The 22,660-nt window shown below is 64.3% G+C and overlaps 11 protein-coding genes across 11 annotated transcripts; 3 read left to right on the top strand and 8 right to left on the bottom strand.

Moving 5' to 3' along the window:
* Nucleotides 1–122: 122 nt before the first annotated feature.
* On the bottom strand, nt 123–486 carry JCM10292_005266 (uncharacterized protein; the record flags this gene model as incomplete). The annotated part of the gene is made up of 2 exons (XM_076646165.1): nt 123–343; nt 414–486. 2 exons carry the CDS (start codon nt 484–486, stop codon nt 123–125), a joined length of 294 nt encoding a protein of 97 aa, XP_076508444.1.
* Nucleotides 487–888: 402 nt separating this feature from the next.
* On the top strand, nt 889–4,288 carry ARG56 (bifunctional acetylglutamate kinase/N-acetyl-gamma-glutamyl-phosphate reductase; the record flags this gene model as incomplete). The annotated part of the gene is made up of 4 exons (XM_076646164.1): nt 889–1,122; nt 1,226–3,089; nt 3,479–4,035; nt 4,184–4,288. The coding sequence occupies 4 exons, from the start codon at nt 889–891 to the stop codon at nt 4,286–4,288; spliced, it is 2,760 nt and encodes a 919-aa protein (XP_076508443.1).
* A 301-nt stretch (nt 4,289–4,589) lies between these two features.
* On the bottom strand, nt 4,590–6,461 carry JCM10292_005264 (uncharacterized protein; the record flags this gene model as incomplete). The annotated part of the gene is made up of 3 exons (XM_076646163.1): nt 4,590–5,394; nt 5,447–6,262; nt 6,325–6,461. The coding sequence occupies 3 exons, from the start codon at nt 6,459–6,461 to the stop codon at nt 4,590–4,592; spliced, it is 1,758 nt and encodes a 585-aa protein (XP_076508442.1).
* A 425-nt stretch (nt 6,462–6,886) lies between these two features.
* JCM10292_005263 (chromatin structure-remodeling complex subunit RSC7) lies at nt 6,887–8,985 on the bottom strand (the record flags this gene model as incomplete). The annotated part of the gene is made up of 4 exons (XM_076646162.1): nt 6,887–8,016; nt 8,079–8,381; nt 8,451–8,553; nt 8,641–8,985. 4 exons carry the CDS (start codon nt 8,983–8,985, stop codon nt 6,887–6,889), a joined length of 1,881 nt encoding a protein of 626 aa, XP_076508441.1.
* Nucleotides 8,986–10,017: 1,032 nt separating this feature from the next.
* On the bottom strand, nt 10,018–11,282 carry JCM10292_005262 (uncharacterized protein; the record flags this gene model as incomplete). The annotated part of the gene is made up of 4 exons (XM_076646161.1): nt 10,018–10,092; nt 10,151–10,174; nt 10,540–11,139; nt 11,202–11,282. 4 exons carry the CDS (start codon nt 11,280–11,282, stop codon nt 10,018–10,020), a joined length of 780 nt encoding a protein of 259 aa, XP_076508440.1.
* An 881-nt stretch (nt 11,283–12,163) lies between these two features.
* On the bottom strand, nt 12,164–13,714 carry JCM10292_005261 (uncharacterized protein; the record flags this gene model as incomplete). Its single annotated transcript, XM_076646160.1, has 3 exons — nt 12,164–12,629; nt 12,700–13,428; nt 13,512–13,714. The coding sequence occupies 3 exons, from the start codon at nt 13,712–13,714 to the stop codon at nt 12,164–12,166; spliced, it is 1,398 nt and encodes a 465-aa protein (XP_076508439.1).
* Nucleotides 13,715–14,027: 313 nt separating this feature from the next.
* Nucleotides 14,028–14,551, top strand: JCM10292_005260 (uncharacterized protein; the record flags this gene model as incomplete). The annotated part of the gene is made up of 3 exons (XM_076646159.1): nt 14,028–14,052; nt 14,117–14,178; nt 14,348–14,551. 3 exons carry the CDS (start codon nt 14,028–14,030, stop codon nt 14,549–14,551), a joined length of 291 nt encoding a protein of 96 aa, XP_076508438.1.
* Nucleotides 14,552–14,966: 415 nt separating this feature from the next.
* Nucleotides 14,967–15,985, bottom strand: JCM10292_005259 (phosphotransferase family protein; the record flags this gene model as incomplete). Its single annotated transcript, XM_076646158.1, has 2 exons — nt 14,967–15,614; nt 15,677–15,985. The coding sequence occupies 2 exons, from the start codon at nt 15,983–15,985 to the stop codon at nt 14,967–14,969; spliced, it is 957 nt and encodes a 318-aa protein (XP_076508437.1).
* A 647-nt stretch (nt 15,986–16,632) lies between these two features.
* Nucleotides 16,633–19,233, bottom strand: NOC2 (mRNA-binding ribosome synthesis protein NOC2; the record flags this gene model as incomplete). The annotated part of the gene is made up of 7 exons (XM_076646157.1): nt 16,633–17,248; nt 17,314–17,678; nt 17,751–18,054; nt 18,119–18,327; nt 18,389–18,757; nt 18,834–19,090; nt 19,158–19,233. The coding sequence occupies 7 exons, from the start codon at nt 19,231–19,233 to the stop codon at nt 16,633–16,635; spliced, it is 2,196 nt and encodes a 731-aa protein (XP_076508436.1).
* A 533-nt stretch (nt 19,234–19,766) lies between these two features.
* Nucleotides 19,767–20,698, top strand: JCM10292_005257 (acyl-CoA thioesterase; the record flags this gene model as incomplete). Its single annotated transcript, XM_076646156.1, has 4 exons — nt 19,767–19,937; nt 20,002–20,020; nt 20,088–20,132; nt 20,190–20,698. The coding sequence occupies 4 exons, from the start codon at nt 19,767–19,769 to the stop codon at nt 20,696–20,698; spliced, it is 744 nt and encodes a 247-aa protein (XP_076508435.1).
* Nucleotides 20,699–20,819: 121 nt separating this feature from the next.
* On the bottom strand, nt 20,820–21,980 carry JCM10292_005256 (uncharacterized protein; the record flags this gene model as incomplete). The annotated part of the gene is made up of 4 exons (XM_076646155.1): nt 20,820–20,841; nt 21,036–21,421; nt 21,483–21,602; nt 21,678–21,980. 4 exons carry the CDS (start codon nt 21,978–21,980, stop codon nt 20,820–20,822), a joined length of 831 nt encoding a protein of 276 aa, XP_076508434.1.
* Between the last annotated feature and the right edge of the window lie 680 nt (nt 21,981–22,660).

Here is a 22,660-nt window from a genome sequence, read left to right as displayed (position 1 = left end):
TTCGTGACAGTCAGAAAAGAGGAACGAGGGCGCTACAAGGGGGACGGATCGAACAAGGTTGGGCGAAGGAAAGGGTATGCACAACAAGAGTCGACAGGACGGGGGCCGGCGCTCAGGTTGAATCAGAGCTCGCCGGCGTTGCCCTCCATGGACGAGTTGGGGCGCGACATCTGCGGGCGCTCCTCGTCGTTGAGCTGGGCCTGGATGCGCTGCAGCTCGTCGCGCGACTTGGGCGGGCCGAGCGAGCTCGCCGTCTTTTCGTCGACGATGTGCGGGTTGGCGCCGCGGCCGCCGGTCGGGTCCTGCTGGTGGAGGTGGGCGAGGTTGGGCGCCGAGCCGAGTCCTGAGGGGGCGGAGATTCGTGAGCACGCGGAAGCGAGTGGGGGAGCAGAGGGAGGGCGAGGGGCACGCACCGGGGGTGGACTCTGCGTCGCTGCCAGGGAAGTGGGGCTGGATCTTGAACTGCTGCTCATTGTCGCCGGCCATCTTGGGTGTGCGGTGGTGGTGGCTGTGAGTTCGGTGAAGGTGGGGACGACGAGGAGGGGCGAGGCGAGTTGTCTGTCTAGTCTACTGGTGGGGTGGGCGGTAGTCTCTTGATCTCTGTGCGGTGTCGAGCTGCTTTGCGTGAGACTGGCTTGAGTGGAAGGAGGACAAGAGCGAGCCGAGGTTGCGATGACGGTGCGTCTCAGAAGGACCCGCAGTCGCTCGACGCAGGAAGCAGTTCTGGCGGGCTTACACGGCGCAACTAGCAGTCACACGCAGCTTCCACTGGCACTCACCCGCTCCCGATGCAGTCGAGCGAGGTCCCGCTCGCTGCAGGGCCGCGCTTCGCTCGTCCCGCTCGTCGCGTCCCCGCCTTGTCGCTCGTCTCTGTGCTCTTCCTCGACGATGCTCGCTGCACGGACACGCTCTGCAGCGCACTCGCTCGCTCGGGCAGCTGGCCCCGCCGCCGCCGCTGCCCGCGCCCCGCTCTCGTCGTCGGCCGTGTCGCCCTCGTCGCTCCTCCTCGCCTCGCACCGCCGCGTCGAGCAGCAGCAGCAGCGCGCCAGCGATGAGCTCGGCGACATCATGGCAAAGCGCTGGCTCGGAAACGCCGTCGCCCACAGCACCGACGCCGACCGCGTGCGTGCCCCTCGCTCTCGTCCGCTTGACTCGCGCAGCTGATTGCGCTCTCTCGCTCGCCCCGCGCCCCCTGCTGCCCGCGCCATGCGTTCCCGCCGTGCAGGAGACCATCATCCGCCTCCTGTACTCGCTCGCGTCCCGCCGCGAGGTGTCGCGCTACCTCCAGATCTTCTCGAGCGCGACCCACTTTGCCGTCATCAAGGTCGGCGGCGCCATCCTCACCAACGACCTCGAGTCGCTCACCCTCTCGCTCAACTTCCTCCACCGCGTCGGCCTCTACCCGATCGTCGTCCACGGCATGGGCGACAAGCTCAACGCCCGCCTCGAGGCCGACGGCATCGTCCCCGACTACATCGACGGCATCCGCATCACCGACGCCCGCACCCTCTCGCACGCCCGCCGCGTCTTCCTCTCCGAGAACCTCAAGCTCGTCTCGGCCCTCGAGGCCCTCGGCACCCGCGCCCGCCCCATCACCACCGGCGTCTTCACCGCCGACTACCTCGACCAGCCCCGCTACGGCTTTGTCGGCCGCATCACCAGCGTCGACAAGGAGCCCATCGAGGCCTCGATCCGCGCCGGCGCCCTCCCCATCCTCACCTCGCTCGCCGAGACCCCCGAGGGCCAGATCCTCAACGTCAACGCCGACGTCGCCACCGCCGAGCTCGCAAAGGTCCTCGAGCCCCTCAAGATTGTCTACCTCAGCGAGAAGGGCGGCCTGTACCACGGCGTGTCCAAGGAAAAGATCTCGCTCATCAACCTCGACGAGGAGTACGACGAGCTCATGAAGCAGGAGTGGGTCAAGTACGGCACCAAGCTCAAGCTCCGCGAGATCAAGGAGCTCCTCGACCACCTCCCGCGCGCCTCGTCGGTCGCCATCATCTCGCCCGACAACCTCCAGAAGGAGCTCTTTACCGACTCGGGCGCCGGCACCCTCCTCCGCCGCGGGTACAAGCTCGTCAAGCACTCTACGATCGAGGCCGCCGGCCAGGACCGCCTCCGCCGCGTCCTCGCCGAGCGCGACGAGGACGTCACCTCGGGCCGCAAGTCGGTCGCCCAGGTCCTCTCCGAGCTCGAGAAGAGCCAGGCGCCGTTCACCATCTACGGCGACGAGCCGTGCGACGTCCTCGCCATCGTGTCGCACCCCGAGGGCCAGACGCCCGTCATGACCAAGTTCCTCGCCAACCAGACGGCGATCCAGAACGGCGTGACGGACAACATTTTCAACGCGATCCGCAAGGACTTCAAGCGCCTCTTCTGGACCGCAAAGGCCGACGACGAGAACAAGGCGTGGCACTTTGAGCGCGCCGACGGCTCGTTCACGCGCAACGGCCGCTCGCTCTTCTACTACGGCGTGCAGGACGCCGGCGAGGTCGAGCGCGTCGTCAAGGACCTCGACGCGACCGGCCGCGTTGAGCGCGCCTTCCTCCCCATCTCGTACACGAGCTCGTCCCGCGGCACTGTCACGTCGTCGGGCACGCTCGCGAGCGCGCTCCGCTCGTACTCGACCTCGGCGCGCCCGCGCGCCGCCGGGTCGCCGTTTGCCTCGTCGCGCGCGGCGGTGCACTCGCGCGCGTTCTCGACCTCGCCCGCGTACGCCGCGGCGGCCAAGCGCGTCGCGCTGATCGGTGCGCGCGGCTACACGGGGCAGAACCTCGTCGCGCTGCTCGACGGGCACCCGTCGCTCGAGCTGTCGCACTGCTCGTCGCGCGAGCTCGCGGGGCAGCCCGTCGCCGACTACACCAAGGCCCAGGTCGCGTACCAGAACTTGGCGCCGGCCGAGATGGAGCGCATGGAGCAGCAGGGCGCCGTCGACGCGTGGGTCATGGCGCTCCCCAACGGCGTCATGGCGCCCTTTGTCGAGGCGATCGACAAGGGCGCGCGCGGCAAGAGCGACGAGCAGAAGAGCGTCGTCATCGACCTCGGCGCCGACAAGCGCTTCGACGAGTCGTGGACCTACGGCCTCCCCGGTGAGTCGCCGGCGCTCGCCGCTCGCGCTTGAATCGGCCTCGTCCCCTTGCTTTTTCGCTTCCAGCTGGCCCTGTTTCTCGTCTTCTCTTTTTCCGTTTAACACACCCCCTTGTCCACATTCTACGCGTCCGAATCCTAAAGTCAACCTCCAAGAAGTCGTCGTCGTCGTCGTCGTGTTTCTCTCGTTTCGTGCCCAGCAGGTGTAGTGCCCCGAACCGTTCAAAGCTGTAAAGCAGCATTTGACCCTTCTGCACTGCACCTGCGGCACGACTCGCAAAGCTGCGGCGTCACCACCTCACTCTGCTCCGCCGTTGGCCCGTCCGAGCAGCTTGCGCCCGCACCTTCCGCATTGCGCGTGTACTGACCTCCGATTTGCCCCGTTCCGCAGAGCTCTACAACCGCGAAGCGCTTCGTTCGGCCAAGCGCATCTCGAACCCCGGCTGCTTCGCAACCAACTCCCAGCTCCTCCTCGCCCCTCTCCTCCCCTACATGTCTGCGCCGCCCTCCGTCTTTGCCGTCTCGGGCTACTCGGGCGCGGGCACCAAGTCGGGCAAGGAGCCCAAGATCCCCGCCGAGGCGCTCAAGGGCGCCATCAAGCCCTACTCGCTGACGGACCACATCCACGAGCGCGAGGCCGGGTACCAGCTCGCCAAGCTCCTGCCGGCCGACGCGCCGCTCGCGCAGGACCCGAGCGACCCGTTCAAGCTCGCGTTCGTCCCGCACGTCGCGCCGTGGTTCCAGGGCATCGTCTCGACCGTGTCGGTCCCGCTCGCCAAGGAGATGCGCGCGAGCGACATCAAGCAGCTCTTTGAGGAGCGCTACGCCGACGAGAAGCTCGTCGTCGTGCAGAGCGACGTGCCCGAGGTGTACCAGATCCAGGGCAAGCACGGCGTGCGCATCGGCGGGATCCAGGTCCACTCGAGCGGCAAGCGCGTCGTCCTCGTCGTGCGTCGCGCTTCTCTCTCTCTCTCTCTCTCTCTCTCTCTCTCTCTCTCTCTCTCTCTCTCTCTCTCTCTCTCTCTCTCTCTCTCTCTCTTCTAGTCCCCAGCTCTGGCGGTAGCTGACCCTCGCTACCACCTGCGCACGTCAACAGGGCGTCATCGACAACCTTCTCAAGGGCGCGGCGACGCAGTGCCTGCAGAACCTCAACCTCGCGCTCGGCTGCGGCGAGTACGACGGCATCCCGACCGACTTCTGAGCGCGCTCGGCTCGTGTCGGGTCGGTGGCAGGTAGAGAGAGTGGCGAAGGTGGTTGAGGAGGAGGAGCAGAGTCGTTTCTATCGCATCCGTAGCGCAGGCATCCCCATACATCAACTCCTGTATTTCTTCTTCATCTCGGGCGTGTGTGAGTTCGCCGGTCGATGTGAGGTGTGCTCGTCCGGTACGCCGGAACTGTCGGCGAACGATGCCGCTTGCAAGGTCTATGGAATACGGGAGGGAGTAATTGTACAGGCTCTACAAGGAATACAACAGGAGTCCAGGGTATGCAGAAGGTGGCGCTCAATCCGAGAGCCACCTGTTTTCGCTGCTGCTCATCATTGCCCGGATCACCTCGCCGAGGGTCGCGACCGGTCGCTCGTTGATGACCAGTTCTACGCCACACTCGCTGCACGTGTTGAAGATGTCGTCGAGATATTCGGTCCGACGCCACCCAGCGTCTGTCCGTGCTGCGTCGAGGTACGATCCCCTCAATTCGAGGAGACGAAGGGACGGGAGTCGACGGATGAGCGGCGCATACTGCCCGACGGGGAGCCCGCTTTCGAATAGCACGCGGATGGTGTGCAGGTGCGGGTTGCCCGACAGGAAGGGGGTTCCAGTGACGTGATGGCGCAGGCTTTCGTCGTACGAGATTTCGTCGAACCAGCCGATTTCGACGACGCGGAGCTCGGGCTGTTGCGACATGTCGCAGAAGGTGCCGTTCATCCACTCCTTGTCGAACGAGCAGAACTGCTCGAGAACTCGGGTGGTCGCCACGAGCTCATTCAGAGCACGAAGGTCGATATTGAATCCAGGAGTGCGTAAGAGGCGCAAGCCGCGCTCGCCTTTCAGCGCGGGATTTGTGCTGGACAGAGCGGAATGCTGCGGCGGTTCCGGGCGATCCTCATCCACGCCAAACAACGAGAGCGACACGAGGTTGGCGAGGTTGCCGCCGACGTCCACGGCGTCCACGAGCGGCGAAAGATCCCCGACTTCTCCTTCGGACTTCTCTTGTATGGCTAGATGGGCCAGCCGCGAGGGCAGGAAAGGAACGATGCCCTCGGCGGCAGGACCACCGAGTTCCAGCCACTCGACATGCGGAAGGAGCCTGCACAGACGACTTGTCAGCACTGGCGGACCTGATAGAGCTCGTGACGCACTCGAGAACGCGTTGTATATGGGCATTGCTGTCCTCGACGGTGGTGAGGACGTCCTTGTAGCCAAAGTAAGCGAGACGAGGTCCGACCTTGTCGAGCAATCGAAAGAGGGCGTCGTTCGCGAGCCGGACGCCCCAAAGCTCGAAAGCCTTGAGATTCGGGCACAACGTGTCGAGGGTGTCGAGATTGACCCCTTCAAGGGGGGTGTTTCGGAGTATGATCGTGATGAGGGAGATGCCGAAGAGCTGGAAGGGGCTCGCGACGAGCGGAGTTGAGTCGAGCAACAAAGCCCTGAGGTTCGGCCCGGGACGCAGGAAGAAGTCGGTGAGGTCCACTTGGTGAATTGGGCCAGCCGGAACGTCTTGCAAGTCATCGGAATAGCTGTCCGCGTCGCCATCAACGATGTCCGAACTGTTATTCAAGTCGCGCTCCGACTCGTGGGCATGCATGGCGGAGTTGGACGGCGTTTGAAGGATCGGAGAGACAGGAAGGCCCTCATACTTGTCTTTGACTGGATAGCGCAGGCGAAGCCATTGAAGGGTTGGCGGCAGGACACCCTTCGCTGCCTTCCACCGACCCGACGCTGTGTAGTACGGCGCGAAAGGGACGATGGGCGTCGCAAGTTGCCGCAGATTCGGAAGCATGCGAAGTAGCTCGTGATGGCCGCTCATCGTCAGACCGTCTGGGCCTCCGAGTGCCTCTGGACGGATCTCAAGCGACCAGACGAGCGTCCCGGTCGAGCGATTCGCGCGGAGCGCCTCGACGAAGCGCGTCGTCGAGCGTGCACAGCGCAGCACGATGTCGCGCATGAGCAACTTGCTGCATCACACAGGAGCGGTCAGCACCGAAGCGAAGACGAGAAGCGGAAGTCGCTGTCGTACCGGCAGGGGCCGACAAATGAGCGACACACGCGCTGGAGCCGCTGCAGCGCAGGACGATCGAAATTCAAGCCAGCGACAGCGAAGCGAACGATCTCCTCGATGAGCTCGAAGCTCAGGCGGTCGAGAAGGGAGCCCATGGTCGGCGAAGTGGGGCAAGTGGGGCGAGAAGAGCGGGCAGAGCGGATCGAGCGGCGAGAGAGCGGCGGCACTGAGACAGAGGACGCGTCAGCACTCGCAGAGGGCGACTGTCAGCTGTACGCTCACGCTAGCCCAATGGTGGCGAGATGCGGGAGAGAGAGAAAGAGGGCGAAACGCGGAAGCACATCGTTCCGCGCTCCCGAGATCTCGCCAGCCGTAGACCCCGACCCCTGAGACATCGCCCCTGAATTGTAGACGGGCTGACCACTCGTAAGAGCACGAGAATATGTTGTTCACGAGGCACAAAGCCCGGCTGGAAGGGCGTAGACGCGTCCTCTCGCGGACCTGGCCTCGCGCAGCACCACGCGCGCGTGATCCGCTCTCAACCGGACAAACACATTGTCGACTTGACGCTCGTCAACAGCTACGGCACGACACCCTCTTGCCGTGCGATCTCGAGGAAGTCCCAGCACCCGGGCACCAAGTCCTCGCGGCCCCTCCGAGACTCGATCGCATCCAGCACCGTCTTGCCGCCGTTCTCGAGCGCCCACGCACGTTCGTCGGCCCTCACTTCGACGCTCGCAATCCCCGCCTTCTTCGCCGCGTCGCGCAACTCGTCTCCACCTCCGACCTCGCCATCGCCGCTCAGCCGCGGGCGCTTGTCGACCTGTACGTACTCGACGACCGCGCGCGGCTGCGTCGCGCGGTACACGTGTGGAACGTTCGTCTCGGGGTCGTACACGCCGCGGATCGGGTTGTATACCCGCACCATGCGGCGCTTCTTTGGCCGCGGCGGCGGGGGCGCGGGGACCGGAGCGGGGGCGGGGCCGGGCGTGCCGGTGCGCGAGGCGGGGAGAGAGGCGCCGCCCGGTAGGACGGAGGGGAAGGGCGGGAGAGAGGCGTCGTGCAGTTGCGGGGTCGAGACGGAGGGGAGGCTGGGGAGAGAAGGGAAGGGCGGCGCGGGCGTGCCTTGCGCGGGCGCGGGCGAGGCGGCATAGGCGGCGGGTGCAGGAGTGGTCGAAGCCGACGGCGGCTGCGAGTCGAGCTGCATGGCGGCCGCCGCAGCGTCGGGCTTGACCTCGCGCTCGTCGTCCGAGTACTCCTCCTCGATCCACTCCCAGCAGTCCTCCTCGCGCTCCTCGACATCTAGCCCGACCTGGACTTGGCCAATGTTGTGCTGCCGGACGCCGACGAGCTTGGCGTTTTCCTCGCGCACGTTGAGCGCATACTCGAGCATCCAGTTCTGCCACGTGAGGTGCGCCGCCGGCTTCGCCTTTTTCGCAAGCGGATCCCACGCGCGCCCGAATGGCTGCAAGCCCGTCCCGCCGAATGTCGCGTGCGCGCCGCTGCTCGACGTGCCGACCATGAGCTCAGCGCCGGGCACCTTCGGCTTGCCTGGATGCCCGATGAGGTGATTGAGGCCGAGCGAGGTCGCGCCGGGCGGAGCGTTGCCCTTGGAGGTGGCGAGCGTGCCCGTGTCCTTGTCGGGGTCGTACGCCTCGATGAAAGCCGGCTCGCCCGGCTTGTGCCCTGCCGCAATCGCCTTGTCCTCGTCTGCGAATGACGGCCGTCAGCTTGCGTTCCGTGAGGCAGTCCAAGCAGAGAGCGAAACACACAGTAGTCGTCAAAGACATACTTGCCGTCCGCGACAAAGGTCGCGCCCATGACCTTGAAGACGTTCCTCGCGCTGACCATTGTGACGGCGCGGCTCTTGAGGTTGCCGCTGAGCCTACCGAGCTCGATCAGGCGGTCCTTCTCCTCCTGGTTGCACGTGAGCTTGTGGATCTGCGGGTTGCGGCGGAAGAAGTAGAGCGAGTCGCGGAAGCCGGCCGCGCGCGCCGCGTCGATCGAAAGGATGTAGACCTTGTTGACGTTGGGTCGCAGCGGCGACGTGAAGGTGTGCACCTTCCAGGCACGGCCTATGGAAGAGAAGCGGTGTTAAGCAGTGGTCGAGCCGGGCTGACGAGCCGACTGCGAGGCAGACTTACCACCCAGGAGGTTGCCAAAAGAATCAATCTTGGCCTCGCCGCGCGGGTCATCTGGCAGCACAATCTCGTCGTCACGGATCTGGTACGTCACGCCCTTGATCGTCTACAATTTGCGAAAGAGGGAGGAAAGCGAAGGAAAGCGGTCAGCGAGCACCCTCGAGGGAACTGGGCGGGATTATTCTGCACGCACGATGCTCGTCTGGGGTCCCTTCTTCTTCAAGAAGTTGAGAGCGCGGCTCTTCTTCTTCTCAGGCTGCGGCTGCGGGTCGGGCGTCGCCTCTGCGGTCGTGTTCTGCGCGCCCGAGTCGTCGCCGTCGTCCTGACCCTCGGAGCCCATCGGTGTCCCCACTGCGCTCGTGTTCATGCCTGTCGGGACGGCCGACGTCGGGAACGAGGCGGACGGGTCGGACGAGAACGAGTCGCGGGGAGGAGGAATGGCGGCGGAAGCGGGCGGTGCAGCGCGGGGAGCGGCGGCGTTGAGCGGCACGCCGTGCTCTGGCTCGTACAGGGAACCCTCCGAGTCGGATCGCGCCATGGCTCGGGCGTGAAGCGGCGAAGTTGCGGGTGCTCGATGAGGAGGAGGACGAGCGTGCGTGGCAGGCGGGGACGAGCTGGACAGCCGTGCAGAGCACCGTAGACCTGCTTGTGCGTGCTTGTTTTGTCTATCGGCGCGACTCGCGGCACAAGTCGCGTCGGGTCTGCGTCGAAGCCAGGCTCGCCTTCGTCCTTCTCGCTGCACTTGGCCCTTCGCCTAGAATTGGTTGCGCGGGGGGCCAGTAGCCACCCGAGCAACAGATACGAGCTCGTAGCCACGCTGAACGACATTCCCAAAGAGACTTGTGTTTTCTTTTTAGCGAGACGCCGACGGACACATGGAAGAACCAGAGCAGTACTTCACGGCGTGATGGGGACGGCACAGTGAGCTCCACACCAACAAAGAGACTTCTAGGGCGCGTCGAACGGTGGAAGGAAGGGTGAAGGAGTACGCATGTCGGAAGACGTGGGCATAACGCAGTGGGATGGCACGCGGAACGGCAGACGCGCCGGTATGGGCGAACCTAGGAAGCCCTGCCTGCAAGCAGATACAGAAACAGGATGTCGAACATGCCGAGGAAAGCTGGTTCAGGCAGGAGCGCATCCTTTCTTTGTTGACACGGAAGACCTCGTCAGCGCTGGCAATCGTTGAGAAGGCCGAGGACGGAACGCACTAGCGCAGAAGCCTGACGGACATATTGACAAGTTCATTCGTCGCCCTTTGAGGGCAACGACTGCTCGATTGCTGGCGAGGCGGAACGTCCTCGGCGCCCTGTCGCGATGCAGCGAAGCGGCTCGCCTCGCGGTTCGAGCTGCAGGCGGCTCCATGCGCCCGCTCTGGATGGTCGGACTTGTTCTCGGGTAAAGCATCGGGCGAGGAGTCACGCAGGTGATCGGGCGATTGGTTGTGCGAGAGGGCGGAGAAACAGGGCTCGTAGGGCGGGACGATCGTTGACTCGTTTCCATAGCCCGGTATGAGATCTGGTGGTTCACGTTGTCAGACACACGGAAGGCAAACTTGTGATCAAGCGACTCACGCGGGGAGAAGATGAGGGTGAGGAGGTGCAAGCGATGGTCGGAAGACGTTGCCGGAAGACGAGTCGGACGACTGCGGCTCGAGCACGCATTAGTGATTGTCGCCTGTACTGCAACAATGGGGAACGTACGCTGGTCCAGTTCGAAGCGAGCCGCTACGGATTCTGCAGCGTCGCGCTTGCCAGCTTCGTAGTGGTCCTCCGAAGTCGCCTCTGAAACATGCGAGGTGGCGTCTCCGACTGCGCTCGCTTGCGCCTGAGTTCCGTTTGACTCCGTGGAGCGGTCTGAGGTGGAGAAGGCGAGGTCGTCTGCAGGTGGCGTTCGGGCGGGCGGGAAAGAGTTGTCGAGAGGCAAGGCGGCCTTCGTGAGATCGGAGAGCCATTGATGGAGGACACGGCGACGTGTGTGACGTGTGCGAGAAGCCCTTGGCGTCTGGTCGTTATCGAGCTGCGGTGCGGACGGAATCGCGTCGTTGTTCGCCGTCAGTGCGAGTGCTCCGGCGGAGCGCTTGAGGCCGAACCGACTGCCGCTCGCGACCCCCACCACCGCTCGAACTCGGAGCAGGTCGGAACTGCGGCTGTGACGGCGGCGCATCGTCCTCGTCCTCCCCTTCCTCCTCTTCGCTCGAGTCCAAGTGGATACCGAGCTGCGCCAGAGCCGGCAAAGGGAAGCTGTGGTCGCCCTCATCGGGAGACGATGCCGTGCTGGTGCTGCTGAGCGGGTCGACTAGGATGCGCGCCGCGAGCTCGATCGCCTGCTCAACCACCTCGCAGATGTCGGCGTGCAGGTGCTCCCGGCCTTCACCGAAGGTGTCGAGAGCCCAGATCTTCTGCGCAGCTAGCAATACGACTGCAGCAAGCGAGATGTCATAGTACGAGTCGCGGTTGTGCTGGAGCAAGACGGCAGGAAGGATCTCGGAGTCGAGGGCGAGACGGCCGTCAGGGAGAACTTCAACCTCCTGGAACTTGCCGTTCAAGCGCATAGGCAGGGAGGTGACATTTGTTGTCTCGGCATAATAGCTCCGTAAAGTGCGAAGCAAGGACTGGCGAAGGAACGGGAGGAGGTAGCGGACAGGTCGGTACTTCTGCTGCGCATCGAGGAGGTACGGCTCGAGGTGGTCCTGCGCAGGCGAAGAGAGCACTGAGCACTGCAAACCTGCTCAATGGATATGAAGGAGCTCACAAAGGAGCGACGCGACGGGCGAGCGCCAGCGGCGTGCTGCTTGCGGCGCAAGTGATCGAGCGCCTGCAAGTGCGTCTTCATCGCCGAGAGACAAGGCCCGTCAGGAACAAACATGCACAGCTGGACCTTGTCCATTCACGAGTACAAGTCCAATGAGACTGCACAGGTTACGCCCGTGAGTCAGTGAGGAACGCGGAGAGCCTATGGAAACAGGCGCACACGGGATGAGGTTCTGCGCGCGATTCAGGCCGAAGTACTCGCGGTCAAAGAAGCCACCAGTCAGACGAAGAACCTCGGCCTATAGCGAAACTGTCAGCGGCTGCAGGCCAGCTGAGTACGATTCGGCGGCTTGTCGCACCTTCGCTGCAGCAGACCCTCCGTGCTCCAGGATACGCGCGAGTCGCGTTGAGCCACGCATACCAAAGAAAGGCTCTAGCTGACGAGCGAGCTGCTCCCTGTCCGCCGCCGGCGGCTTCTTCCGCCCGCTCGTCCCACCCGAAAAGGCCGATGCGGTCTCGGCGTCCTCGTCCTCCAGGCAGAAGCTGAAATGAAGCGCGGTGACTACAGATGACGTGGGCCTCGTCAGGCCAAGCTCGTCGAAGCAGCGCACGACAGCCGCCGGCCACTTCTCCATGATGCGCTCGTTGAGCGACGCGAAGGGCAGTAGCGAGCGGGCCCCTAGATCGAGCAACGAGCTGGCGCTTTGCCTCTAGCCGCAAACAGATGAGCGTTCAGAAGCCCCCTAGCGAGTTGGGCAGGTGGCAGAGAAGAGAACAGTAGCGAAGCGCCGCTGCAGGCAAAGCATGTCGCGCGGAGCTCAGTTTGCATATCAAATTTGTATCGAGTTGCGCGACTCAGAAGCAGCACAATAGGGGCTCTTTTTCTCGCTCAGACCGTGAGGCCCTGATGCATTCGCTAACGTGCCGCGCCCTTGGTTGAGCGCGAACTGCCGAACATGCATTTCACGTCGGCTGCTCCTTGCCCAAGTCCCACTCGCGCGTCTTGCCCTTGCGGCTATAGCTCATCTCCATCAGCCCGGTCCTGGCGTCGTAGCGCGGCCCGACCACGTCCTCGTCGCTGCTCGCCTCGCTGCTCGCGCTCCCCTTGCGCCGCTTCCTCCTCCGTTCGTCCCTCTCGCGCCGCACGCGCTCGCGCTCGGCCTTGCGCTCGGCCTTCTCGCGCGCCTCGCGCTCCTTCTTGTCCTCCTTGCGCGCCTTGACCACGTCGAGCATCCGGTCCCAGCTGTCGAACGCGCCCGCACCGCCGACGACAAGCCCTGTCGACGAGTCGGTCACGTCGTCGAGCGTGAAGTCGAGCCGCGGGTCGTACGACGACGCGAAGTAGCGGTCCATCTTGGACGGCACGGGGCCGTTCGGCGCGGGAGGAGGCGGGGCGTCGGGGAGCGGCGCGGACGGCGAGCGGCGGGATCTGTAAGCGGCGATTGCGCTGTCAATACACTTCGACACGGCGAGTAATTCAAGGCGAGGAGGATGCGTACCGCTTCGAATGGCGAGAAGATCCCTCGCGCGCCAGTTCCGCCTCGACGTCCGCAAAGATCTCGTCGAGCTCGCGCTCTTTCCCCTTGCCCTTGTCCGTCGCCACCGGCGCCGACTCGTCCCGTTCACGCGACCGCTCGTGGTGATGCCTGTGCTCCCTGCGCTCCGACCGCTCGACGGACGGCGAGCGGTATGAGCGGCGGCTGCGCCTGTCGTTGTGCTCGTCGTCTCTCGAGCGTTTCGACAAACGTTCAGGCCGAGGTGAGCGAGAGCGGCGTGCGGTACGATCGTCGCCGTAGCCGTCTCGTCGCCTCGAGTGCCGCTCGTCCCGCTCGTCGTCCCGACGGTGCCGGGACGACACGCCGTCCTCCCTGCTCCTGGTGGAGCGGTGGCGCCGCTCGTCCTCGTCGTGCTCATTTGAGCGGCGCGGCCCGCGCTCGTGCGCGGCGCCCTCGTCATCGAGCCCCAGCTCCTCCCTCCTGCGCCTCCTGCGCCTGCGCTCGTCCTCTTCTTCCTCCTCTCGCCTGCGTTCCCTCTCCCTGTCGCGCTCGTCGTCGTGCGCTCTCCCTCTGCGCTGCTCGCGGCGCCACCGCTCTGCAGCCTCGCGCTCCTCGAGCTCGCGCTTCCGCGCCGCAGCCTCGTCGGCGCGGCGGAGCGCAGAGTTGTGGTCGTCGACATTGCGGATGACGGCTGAGAGGAAGCGCGTGTTAGGCTTGCGTACGGCAGCAGTGCTGCGCAATCCGCGGAATCAAGGCAAGGAAGCGTAAGCAAGACTTGGAGGAGCGAGAGACGGAGAGAGGGATTGAGAGCGCACCGCTCCTTTGCCGGGTCGAAGTAGGCGCGCGTCCCGCGGTCGCCCCAGTGCTTGTCGCGGTCCTGCGCCTCCTTGAGGAGCAAGTCTGCGACGTGGCGGTCGAGCTGGTCGTCGGTGACGGCCGACGACGAGGCAGAGGCGCCGACCTGGGCGCGGACGAGCGAGGCGACGACGGACGAGAGCGAGCCTTCCTTGGGCGGCATCCCTGCTGCTCACTGGGCCTCTGCCTGGCCAGACTCGGGCGCAGTGAGGGCGAGAGGAAGGACGAGCACCGCCTTGGCCGGAAAGCGCTTCCGCTCGAACAGCGTCGCGCACCTCGCCAGAATCAGTCAGAGGCTACTTGCAGGTGCTACTAGACTGCTTGGCGAGTTCTCAAGCCTGGAAAGCTTGTCTCTAGAGCCGTTCTTCGTCGTTTCGCTTGCTGGGTTTGATGAAGATCCGGATCGCTCGTGTGCGTCCCTTTCACGGCTGTAGGTGCCGGAGAAGCGCAGAGCTTATACTAGAGTTGCTTACAGCATGGTCAGTGACCGCACGACCGGAGGTGAGCCGTCTCTCGCCTCATCCGCTCCCCGGACCTTCTCACTCATTCTTACGCTCGTGTTCAGGCTGTCTTCTCGTCCTTTTGACAGTCGCATTCGTCTACTATACTCTGTGGACGCTTGTCACGGTGCGCATCAGCCTACATGGAAGGCGTGCAGGGTTGACCTCGCTGACCTCGCATCCGTTCCTTTCCTCCCTTGCCGTCCGTCCTGTCCTCGCCTGTCGAACTTCTGCCGCGATCCCGAAAACCTGAACTCATCGTGCCTCATCCGTGCGCGCAAATACTGCGCTCATAGCCCTTCTTCCCGCCCGCTTCGCCGCTTCTCGTCCTCTTCCCGCTCTCGCGCGAATGGGCCATCCGCCTCCCCTCCCTCATCCTCCTCGTTGGCCTCTCATTCGTCGGCCTCCTCACTGGCGGGGTCTTGATCGAGACGGCAAAGCGAAAGAGGGCGTCGACAATGGGCGGGCCAAGGGAGTCGCAGCGCGAGAAGGGCGACTGAGCAGGCTGCGGGCGTCTGACCTGTTCGTCAGGTATGTCGTGCACAGTTTCTTGACCCACAATATAGCGTTGAGTCAATTGCCTCTGCCAGACCGCAAGACCCCATTGCAGTTTGTCGCTAAGACAGCGTCAACGGCTCGTCCGGACGCCAAGCGGGAAAACTCCCGCCGCAGTGGAGCCTTCGGCGGTTCCTGCAGACCTCCGCCATTGTGACGACTTACGCGGCTTGGAAAGGGCAATCTGGCCGGGACCAGGGAAGATTGCGCTCACGCGCAAACGCCTTCTGTAGCACGACTCGGCTCAGCGGCTCCAACTAGACAACGCTCTGCAACAAGGCTTTCCGTCATCTGCTCAACTTGTGCTTGTTGGCCTCTCTGCTGCTCATTTGCGAAGGAGGCCGGAGAGTATACCGCTCCTCATTTCCATCGGAAGCGAGTGCGCATATTGCGCCACTTCTTCGCCCCCTCTTCGCCGCCGCACAGCGCCTCGGAAATGGCCACATCGGCGTGGTCGCCCTTCCGGTCTGCGGACAAGTACCCGCTGAGGTACGCGCAGGTGTACGTCTCCATCCAAGCAGGGAGCCACGAGGCTGATTCCCAGTCGAGCAGCGCGGCGACCCGTGCCTCGCCGCGGCGCACGAGCAGGTTCCGCGCCGCGACATCCCCATGCACGAGCTGGATCGGCGCGTCCGAGCGAGCGAGAGCCCGCATGGTGGGATTGTCGCATGCGTCGGGAGGGTGGTGGTCCAGCCGGGCCGAGCGCATGTGCATCCAGTCAGCGAATTCGAACGTCGTGCTCGGCGGTGGCACGGGGTCGGAGACGTGTCGGTAGATGCGCAGCGAGTCGAAGATGGGCCGAGACGAGGCTGGGTTGACGAGGCCGAGGCGGACGCCGGATGGCGGCGTGATCGTGCTGAGCGAGCGAACAATGGCGACAACGTGTTCGAGAAGGGCCCGACGCTCGTCTGGACTGAGTCGAGCCCATGCTTGTGCGAAGCTCTCGCCCTCTACGAGCTCCTGGTAGATGTAGACTACGCCGTCCTCGTCTGTTTGAACGCCGTAAACCTGCGGTCGTCTCAAGTCGATTGTGCGCAAGAAGTGAACGTTCTAGCGGTCAGGAAGCGCACCTCTGGAACCGGCACGTCGGTCTGCTCCCGCACCATCCGCATCACGTCCGCCTCGCTCCTCGGTACGCGCGGCCCGTACTTGACCGCCATGACCCGTCCATTCCACTCGAGCTTCTTGACGAAAGCAAACCCTTCGGGACCCAGCTCGAACGCGTAGTCGGGATCGAGGCCGATGTGCTCGCCGTGCGTGCGCACGTATTCAGGAGAAGGCAGGCCGGCTTCATGGCCAGCGGAGGAAGATGCGGCGGGATTGACATCGCTCGACATTGAGTCCGAAGAGTCATGTGCGGGCACCGCATGTCCGAGCATTGTGAAAGCTACGGGAAACTGCCGCGCAAGGCTCGCAAGGCGTGCAAGGAGGGATGAAGCTAGCGCTGAAGCAGCACGTCCGAGCGTCGAGGCGGGCGGAAGGGGGGTTGGGGCGTTGGCGCGGACTGGCCAGTGCTCGTGCGAGCACTCGACTAGCTATAATCAATTGCCCCGCTGCTGTGCGCGCCTCACGCGAGAATGGGCGGGGGCAGCGAGATGGGGGGATGAGCGCGTTAGGCGCGCGAGTAGCGACTGGCCAACTGGAGCGACGTCTCAAGCAGCTCAAGTGATCAACGCGATCACCGTCGAGCTGGTTGTGTTGAAGGTCAGAGAACGAACGAGAGCCTTGCGACGGCTCGTTGCTCGCGATCACGCCCATCTTTTTCTCTTTCGTTGCGAGTCGCGCGAATCGGATGAGAAAGTCGCGCTTGAAGACTGGCATTGAGTGGCGTATCTCTGCCGTGCTCTCTGCCGTGCGACTATCCCGCAAGAGCGGGTACCGGAACCCTCTGGCCAGCTACCTCGCTCGATCCTTCGCCCAAGTCTCATGACCGCGCGGCATGCCGATGACAAGGTGGGATGCAATACAACACGCACTAGGGACGGGCAGGAGTGAGAGAAAGCAGCAAGTCGGCGCAAGAGCGGGGTCAGATGTCTTCTCCGGCGTGCATCGCGCGCTCCATCGTCGCCTTCTTTGCCTCGCGCAGCTTGCGCTGCAGCTTGACGTGCGTCCCCATGGGCGTCTTGGCGACGTCCTCGTGCGCGAGGAACCGGTCGACCTTGTCGCGCTTGTTGGGCGCAAACTCGACCTGCTCGCGGCGCTGCTCGACCCACTGCGCGTTCGACTCGAGCTTGTCGACGAGCTGCTTGACCTGCCCCGCGAGCTTGCTCGCGCCTGCGCCTGCGACAGAGAGCTTCTTGGCGTGCCGCCGGAGCGCGACGACGGCGGGGAGGACGAGTTCGGGGAACGCGATCGACGTCGCGAGCGCGCCGTAGTACTCGGTGAGGAGGAACACGAGCTCTTCGACGAGGGCGTCGGCGTAGACGCGCGTGCGCTGGTACGCCGTAGGGCACTTGAGGTAGTAGTCCCAGTCGAGCGGCTTGAGTGTCGACGGCTTGGAGCGCTTGGTCAGCTCGGGCGAGTCAAGGATCTCGAACAGCGGCGTCGCGAGCGGGACGTAGGTGCCCGTGCGCTGGACAATGCGAAGGAGCGCGCGGACGAGGTGGAAGCGGAGAGGGTAGTAGCGGGAGGTGGGGACGAGACTACGAGGCGGTTCAAGAGTCAGTTCGAGGTGCGCGCTGACGGGACTTGCGAGGGAACGACGCACCGAATGGCACCAAGGGCGACCTGGATGAGCGGGTACAGCAGCTGCTGGAGCGGGCTCTCGCCCTGCTCGGCGACACGCTGCTTGTCGCACGACGCCGACAGGACGAGGCTCCAGAAGTCGACGGCGTGGACAAACTGCCAGTTGTACACGCTCTTGAACGCCTCCTTGTTTGCGTCCTTCACGCCCTTGCGGAGGAGGATGGCAAGGCTGCGGATGAAGCTGAACGCGAGCTGGTACGACAGCTCGCCTTCTTGCTTGCCCGGGAGGAGGAAGAGCTCCGACGCCGAGTTCTTCATGAGCGTGATGGCGGGGAGGGTGTAGAGCGACGTCTGACGGGACGAGCCGAGGAGTGCGGCGTACGCGCCCTGTGAGAAGCGAGACCCGGGTCGCGGTCAGTCTCCCGCTCACATGCGAAGGAATCATGCAGAAGAACGCACCTTGAGGACCGATTCCCGCAGACTGTGGTCGGCCGCGACGGCGAGCTTGCGCAGCGCCAGGAACGCCTGGACGCGCACCTCATCGCTTGCCGAGTCGTACAGACCGAGGAGGAGCTTGACCCATCCGCGCGCGACCTTGCGGTTGCCGACGACCCACGGGACGAGCTTGGCCGACTCGGAGACGGCGAGCGAGGGGATGCCCGAGGTCGACGAGACGGACGTGAGGAGTGCCTGAAGGGAGACAAAGTACGACTTGAGGAGGCGCTGCGTGATGCCGTACTGCTTAGAGTTGGTCGACAGCTTGCTGTGAACGGATGCGGCAATGAGTATGCGTGTGCTGAGTTCACGAAAGAACAGAAAAGACGCACTACTTGCCGTTGACCTCCTTGTACGGGACGTACGACTGGAGGACGACGGGCGTGTACTTGAGCGTCGTGACAATGACCTTCTCGAACACCTTCGAGTCGAGGATCTTGTACCGCTCGCCCTCGACCTCGTCGTCCTCGTCGTCGCCGCCCGAGCGCGCCGCCGAGCGGAAGGCGATGAGGAGCTTGCGCAGCGAGCGCGGAGAGCGGGTCTGCGGGCGCGCCAGAGGTCAGTGCCGACCTGACGGGCGGGACGTGAGCGACGTCACGCACCTCAAGGATCGTCTTCTGCCACGTGCGGAGCATCTCCTTTGTCAAGAGGTTGTCCTTGGCCTTGTGCGCGCGCGCCTTCTCCTTGCCCTTGCCCTTCTTGCCCTTCTTCGGCGCCTCGTCCTCGTCCTCGCTCATTCCATCCATCTCGTCATCCTCGTCGTCGTCGTCCTCGGCACCACTCGCGTCGGCGCCGGCGCCCGTCTCGGCAAAGTCGAGCAGCTCGGGGTCGTTCTCCTGGAGGTACTTGAAGAAGTCGGGGTCGTTCTTGGCGAGCGCGGCAATGTCGGCCATGTGCTGCCCTGCCGACGCCGACGGCTCTGCGTCCGAGAGGTTCGAGAGGTCGTCGTCTTCAAGGTCCGAGTTATCGTCCTGCGAGCGAGCGGAGTGAGGTCAGTCTCCCTGTGCACGTAAGCGACATCGGCGAGACAAGGCTGCCGAAACGCACCTCTCCGTCGCCCTCGCCATCCTCGTCCCCGCTCTCGAGCCCCTGCGCGCCCAGCACCGCATCAACGCCCATCTCCTCGTCGTCCTCGTCGCCCTCCTCGTCGTCCTCGTCGTCCTCGCGCTTCTTGCGGCGCGCCTCCTCAAACTCGTCTGCACTGTCAGCGTCGTCGTGCTGCTGGTGCTTGGGCAGGACGCCCTTGTTGCGCCGGGCGTCGCGCCCCTTCTTCTTCTGCTCGAACGCCTTGCGCTTGTGTCGCGCTGTGCGCCGAATCGCTTCGAGTCAGCACAGGTTCGCAGCAGGAGAGGGAGAGAGAGGTAGACGGACCCTCGATCTGCCCGGACAGTGCGCCCGACTTCATAAAGTTGCGCGTCTGCTTGCGCTTCGAGATGCCCTTGGCCATGGCTGCGGTCGGTGCGGTTTGGAGGAGCGGGTGAAGGGGAGTGCGGGCGAGGTGTTGACAGTACGGTAGCTGCGCTCGTGCAGGCTAGCGCGCTCTACGGTAGTAGAGAGGCGTGTCGCGGTCGAGTGAGGCGGTGCGATGAAGCGAGAGTGCGGCGAAACGAGCTGCGGTGTCGGCGCTGCGCTCGCGTGTGCAGTGCTCGTGCGTCTGTGAGCTCTGTCGCAGTGTGCTCGTTGCTCTGCGAGAGCCGAGTGCGCGGGTGCAGCGAGTCGCCGGCTTGCGCACGCGCTCGAGCTCGAGGCCGCGCCGACGACTTTCCCAGACACGCCCGCTCCCAACACCACCGGCAGCGAATGCGAGGGAAGGAGTGTACCCAGTACACTCTCTTGTGCTCACTGGGCCATCCGAACAGGCCGCCTGGAGAGGTGCGAGGTTGCCGACATCCGGTTGATCTCGTTGTCGTCCTCAGAGCTTTCGGTCCTCACGCGCTCGCTTAGTCGCAGTGCATGCTGGGACGCAGAGCTCGCACCGCCATGCCCGCCTCGACCCGCCTCGCCGCTGTCCAGCAGCACCTCTCGCCTGCTCCCCTTGCTGCAGCCCCACATCGCTCTGCTTCCACCAAGGTTCCTCGCCCCGCCGCGCCGCCCGTGAGCGACTTTCGCTACTTTGTGCCGTTCCAGACGAGGTGGGCCGACAACGATCAGGTGCGTGGCTCGCTTGGGCCGAGAAAAGGCTCCCCTTGCTCACTAGCCGCACCCCTCTCGGTAGTACGGGCACTTGAATAACAGTGCGCCGCGAATAGCGTTTTTTCTTTGAGCCTAGCCAGGCGCATTGAACTGATACCAAAAAAATAGTTGTGTACGGACTGTACTTTGACAGCATCACGAATCACTTCCTCCGTGCGTCGTTGTCCCTCTCTCGCCGTAACCGATCCACCCTGACCTGGCCTCGCGCAGTGCACCACGCTTTCCCCTCCTCGTCCTCGTCGTCGAGCAAATCCCCAATCGGCCTGATCGTCTCGTCCAACACGACCTACGCCGCGTCCCTCGCGTACCCGCAACCCGTAATCGCCGCGCTCGCCATCTCGCGCTTGAGCGAGCGCAGCCTCACCTGGCGCGTCGCGCTCTTCGCGGGAGAGTACGCGCCCGCAGACGAGAGCGGAGACCGAGGCGAACTGAGCGGGTTCGAGCTCGAGGATCTCTGCGGAGGCGAGCAGGCGGGACGAGAGGCAGCACAGAGACTCGAGGCGGGAGCGAAAACAGGAGCACGAGGAGCAGGCGTCGGGCGTAGGGTGCGTCTCGCGCGGAGTGGCAGCGGGAAAGACGAGGCGCGAGCGGCAGCGTGGGGAGAGATGGTGCACGTCTTTGTCGACGCCGAGACGCGGAGGCCGGTCGAGCGCCTCGATGAGGGCGTCAGGAGGGCACTCGAGAAACTCGCTGTCGCGGAAACGGGTGAGGGACCGTAGAACCTCAGGTGCATTGCTGGTAGTGGCTGCAAAGACGATCGGTGCAAGGTGCACGACCTGGTGTGAGAGAGCGGACCACTGGTGTGAGAGAGCGTACCATGCGGGCGCTCGCACTCGCGCTTTATCTGGTCTTGTCTGCAGGTCTGTGATAAGCGTGAGTGAGCATCTGAGGTAGAAAGACACGAGATGAAAGGTAACGCCGCTCACATCAGTCGAAACCGAGCGCACATCGCGTGCCACCGCTCCGTACCCTCCGCCCCTCCGCCCAGTGCTTGAGCGATTGCCACGTCGGCGTACTCGCCCTTGATCGTGCTGAGATAGCCGCTCAGGCGCGTACAGTTGAACGTCTCGACCCACGCAGGGAGCCACGGCGCCGACTCCCAGTCGAGGACCGCGGCGGTCGCTGTCGCGCCGAGCGAGGCGGGCGTGCAGCCACGCGGAAAATTCGGGGGCCGTGCGCGGCGGCGGGAGCGGGTCCGGGACCATGTGACTGACGTGGAGCGTTTCGAGGATAGGGCGTAAGCTTGCAGGGTCGAGGCGACCGAGCCGGGCGCCACCGGGCGGGGTGATCGTGCTCAGGCTGCGAACGATAGCGAGCAAGTGGTCGAGCAGGGCTTGGCGAGCGGAGGCGCTTAGACGTGACCATGCATGAAGAAGGCTCTCGCCCTCGATGAATTCTTGGTAGATGTAGACGATACCGGCGTCGAGTCGTACGCCGTAGACCTGCGGGAGGGCCGGGTGGAGTGAGCCCGGCGAAGCATTCGCAAAGGAACTCGGAGCACACCGCTGGTACAGGCACGTCCGTCTTTTCTCGCACCATTCGCATGACGTCCGCTTCGCTCCTCGACACCCGGGTGCCGTATTTGACCGCCATGACCCGCCCGCGCCATTCGACCTTCTTGACCTGTGCGAGCCCCTCTATGTCGGGACAAAAAGGCTCCTCCGGCTCTAGGCCAACGTGCACGCCGTGTGCACGCACGTACGCTGGAGGAGGCAAGTCGGCGTGGGAGCCGTCGGGCGAGGTGAGGACATCGACGGGAGCGACGTGACGAAGCTGTCTCGACTCCGAGTAGCCTGGATCCGATGACTCGCGGGTACGCTTGCTAGTGCAAGAGCCCTGGGGCGCGGCCTTGTCGTCGGCGTCCGCCTCGAGGCGCATCGTGCACGGCTCGACCGCCTGGCTGAGCAAGGCAACCGTGACATCGGGCGCAGTCGCCGGAGTCGCTGGGGTGCTCAAAGAGGACAAGACGCTAGAGACGGCGCCAACGAGTCGCCGCAGCATGGCGGGGGTGCCGTAGACAGATTCAGATTGTCAATCGCTGTGCCGTCGGGAGCGAAGGGTCAGCGATGCGCAAGCGTTGCGTACTGACAATCAGAGGCATGCTCGCGCGTCTCGCTATGTAGCGCAAGGGAAACGTGTATACGATGTCAGCCGTGTGCCTGTCTCGGGCCCTGGCCCAAGCGATGGTGCAGTCGACTGATGAGGAAGCGAAGCAGGACAGCGTCACCTGCTTGCGGGCACGCCACGAAACTTCAGCAGGCATAGTCCGTGCACTGGAACACGACAGAGAGGAGGCAGGAGCGAGCATGCCGCCTAACGACGATGTGAGCTCGTCAACCGCTGCGTCGATCTCCTAGCCTCCGAATCTCCACGAGCACATTTAAGGAAGTGTGGAACAGTGCGTTGCAGAGACGGTTGATACAGATTCCAGCCGACTGCACGACGGAGAAGGACAGCGTCAGCTCCGTTGCATCGAGTGCGGGTGAAGTCTCGGTGCTGGTCGGCTCGTCGTGCGGGACTGGGTTCTCGGGCTAATAGGAAACAGACCGCAAGGGTCCAAGGGGTGCACATCCGGCCAAAGTGGGCCGTCACGCTCCGGTGTTTGGATTGCGTGGAGCGTAAGAAAGGTTTCGTCGTCGAACTGGGACGCGACGGCGAGCGGTGCAAGGTGCGCTACTGTA

This window comes from Rhodotorula paludigena, assembly GCF_050403205.1.
Source record: "Rhodotorula paludigena JCM10292 DNA, Rt_paludigena_JCM10292v1_ctg3, whole genome shotgun sequence".
NCBI classification, from domain to species: Eukaryota; Fungi; Basidiomycota; class Microbotryomycetes; order Sporidiobolales; family Sporidiobolaceae; genus Rhodotorula; species Rhodotorula paludigena.
Note: the sequence above shows the minus strand (reverse complement) of the source record. Positions and strands in the feature narration are given on the sequence as shown.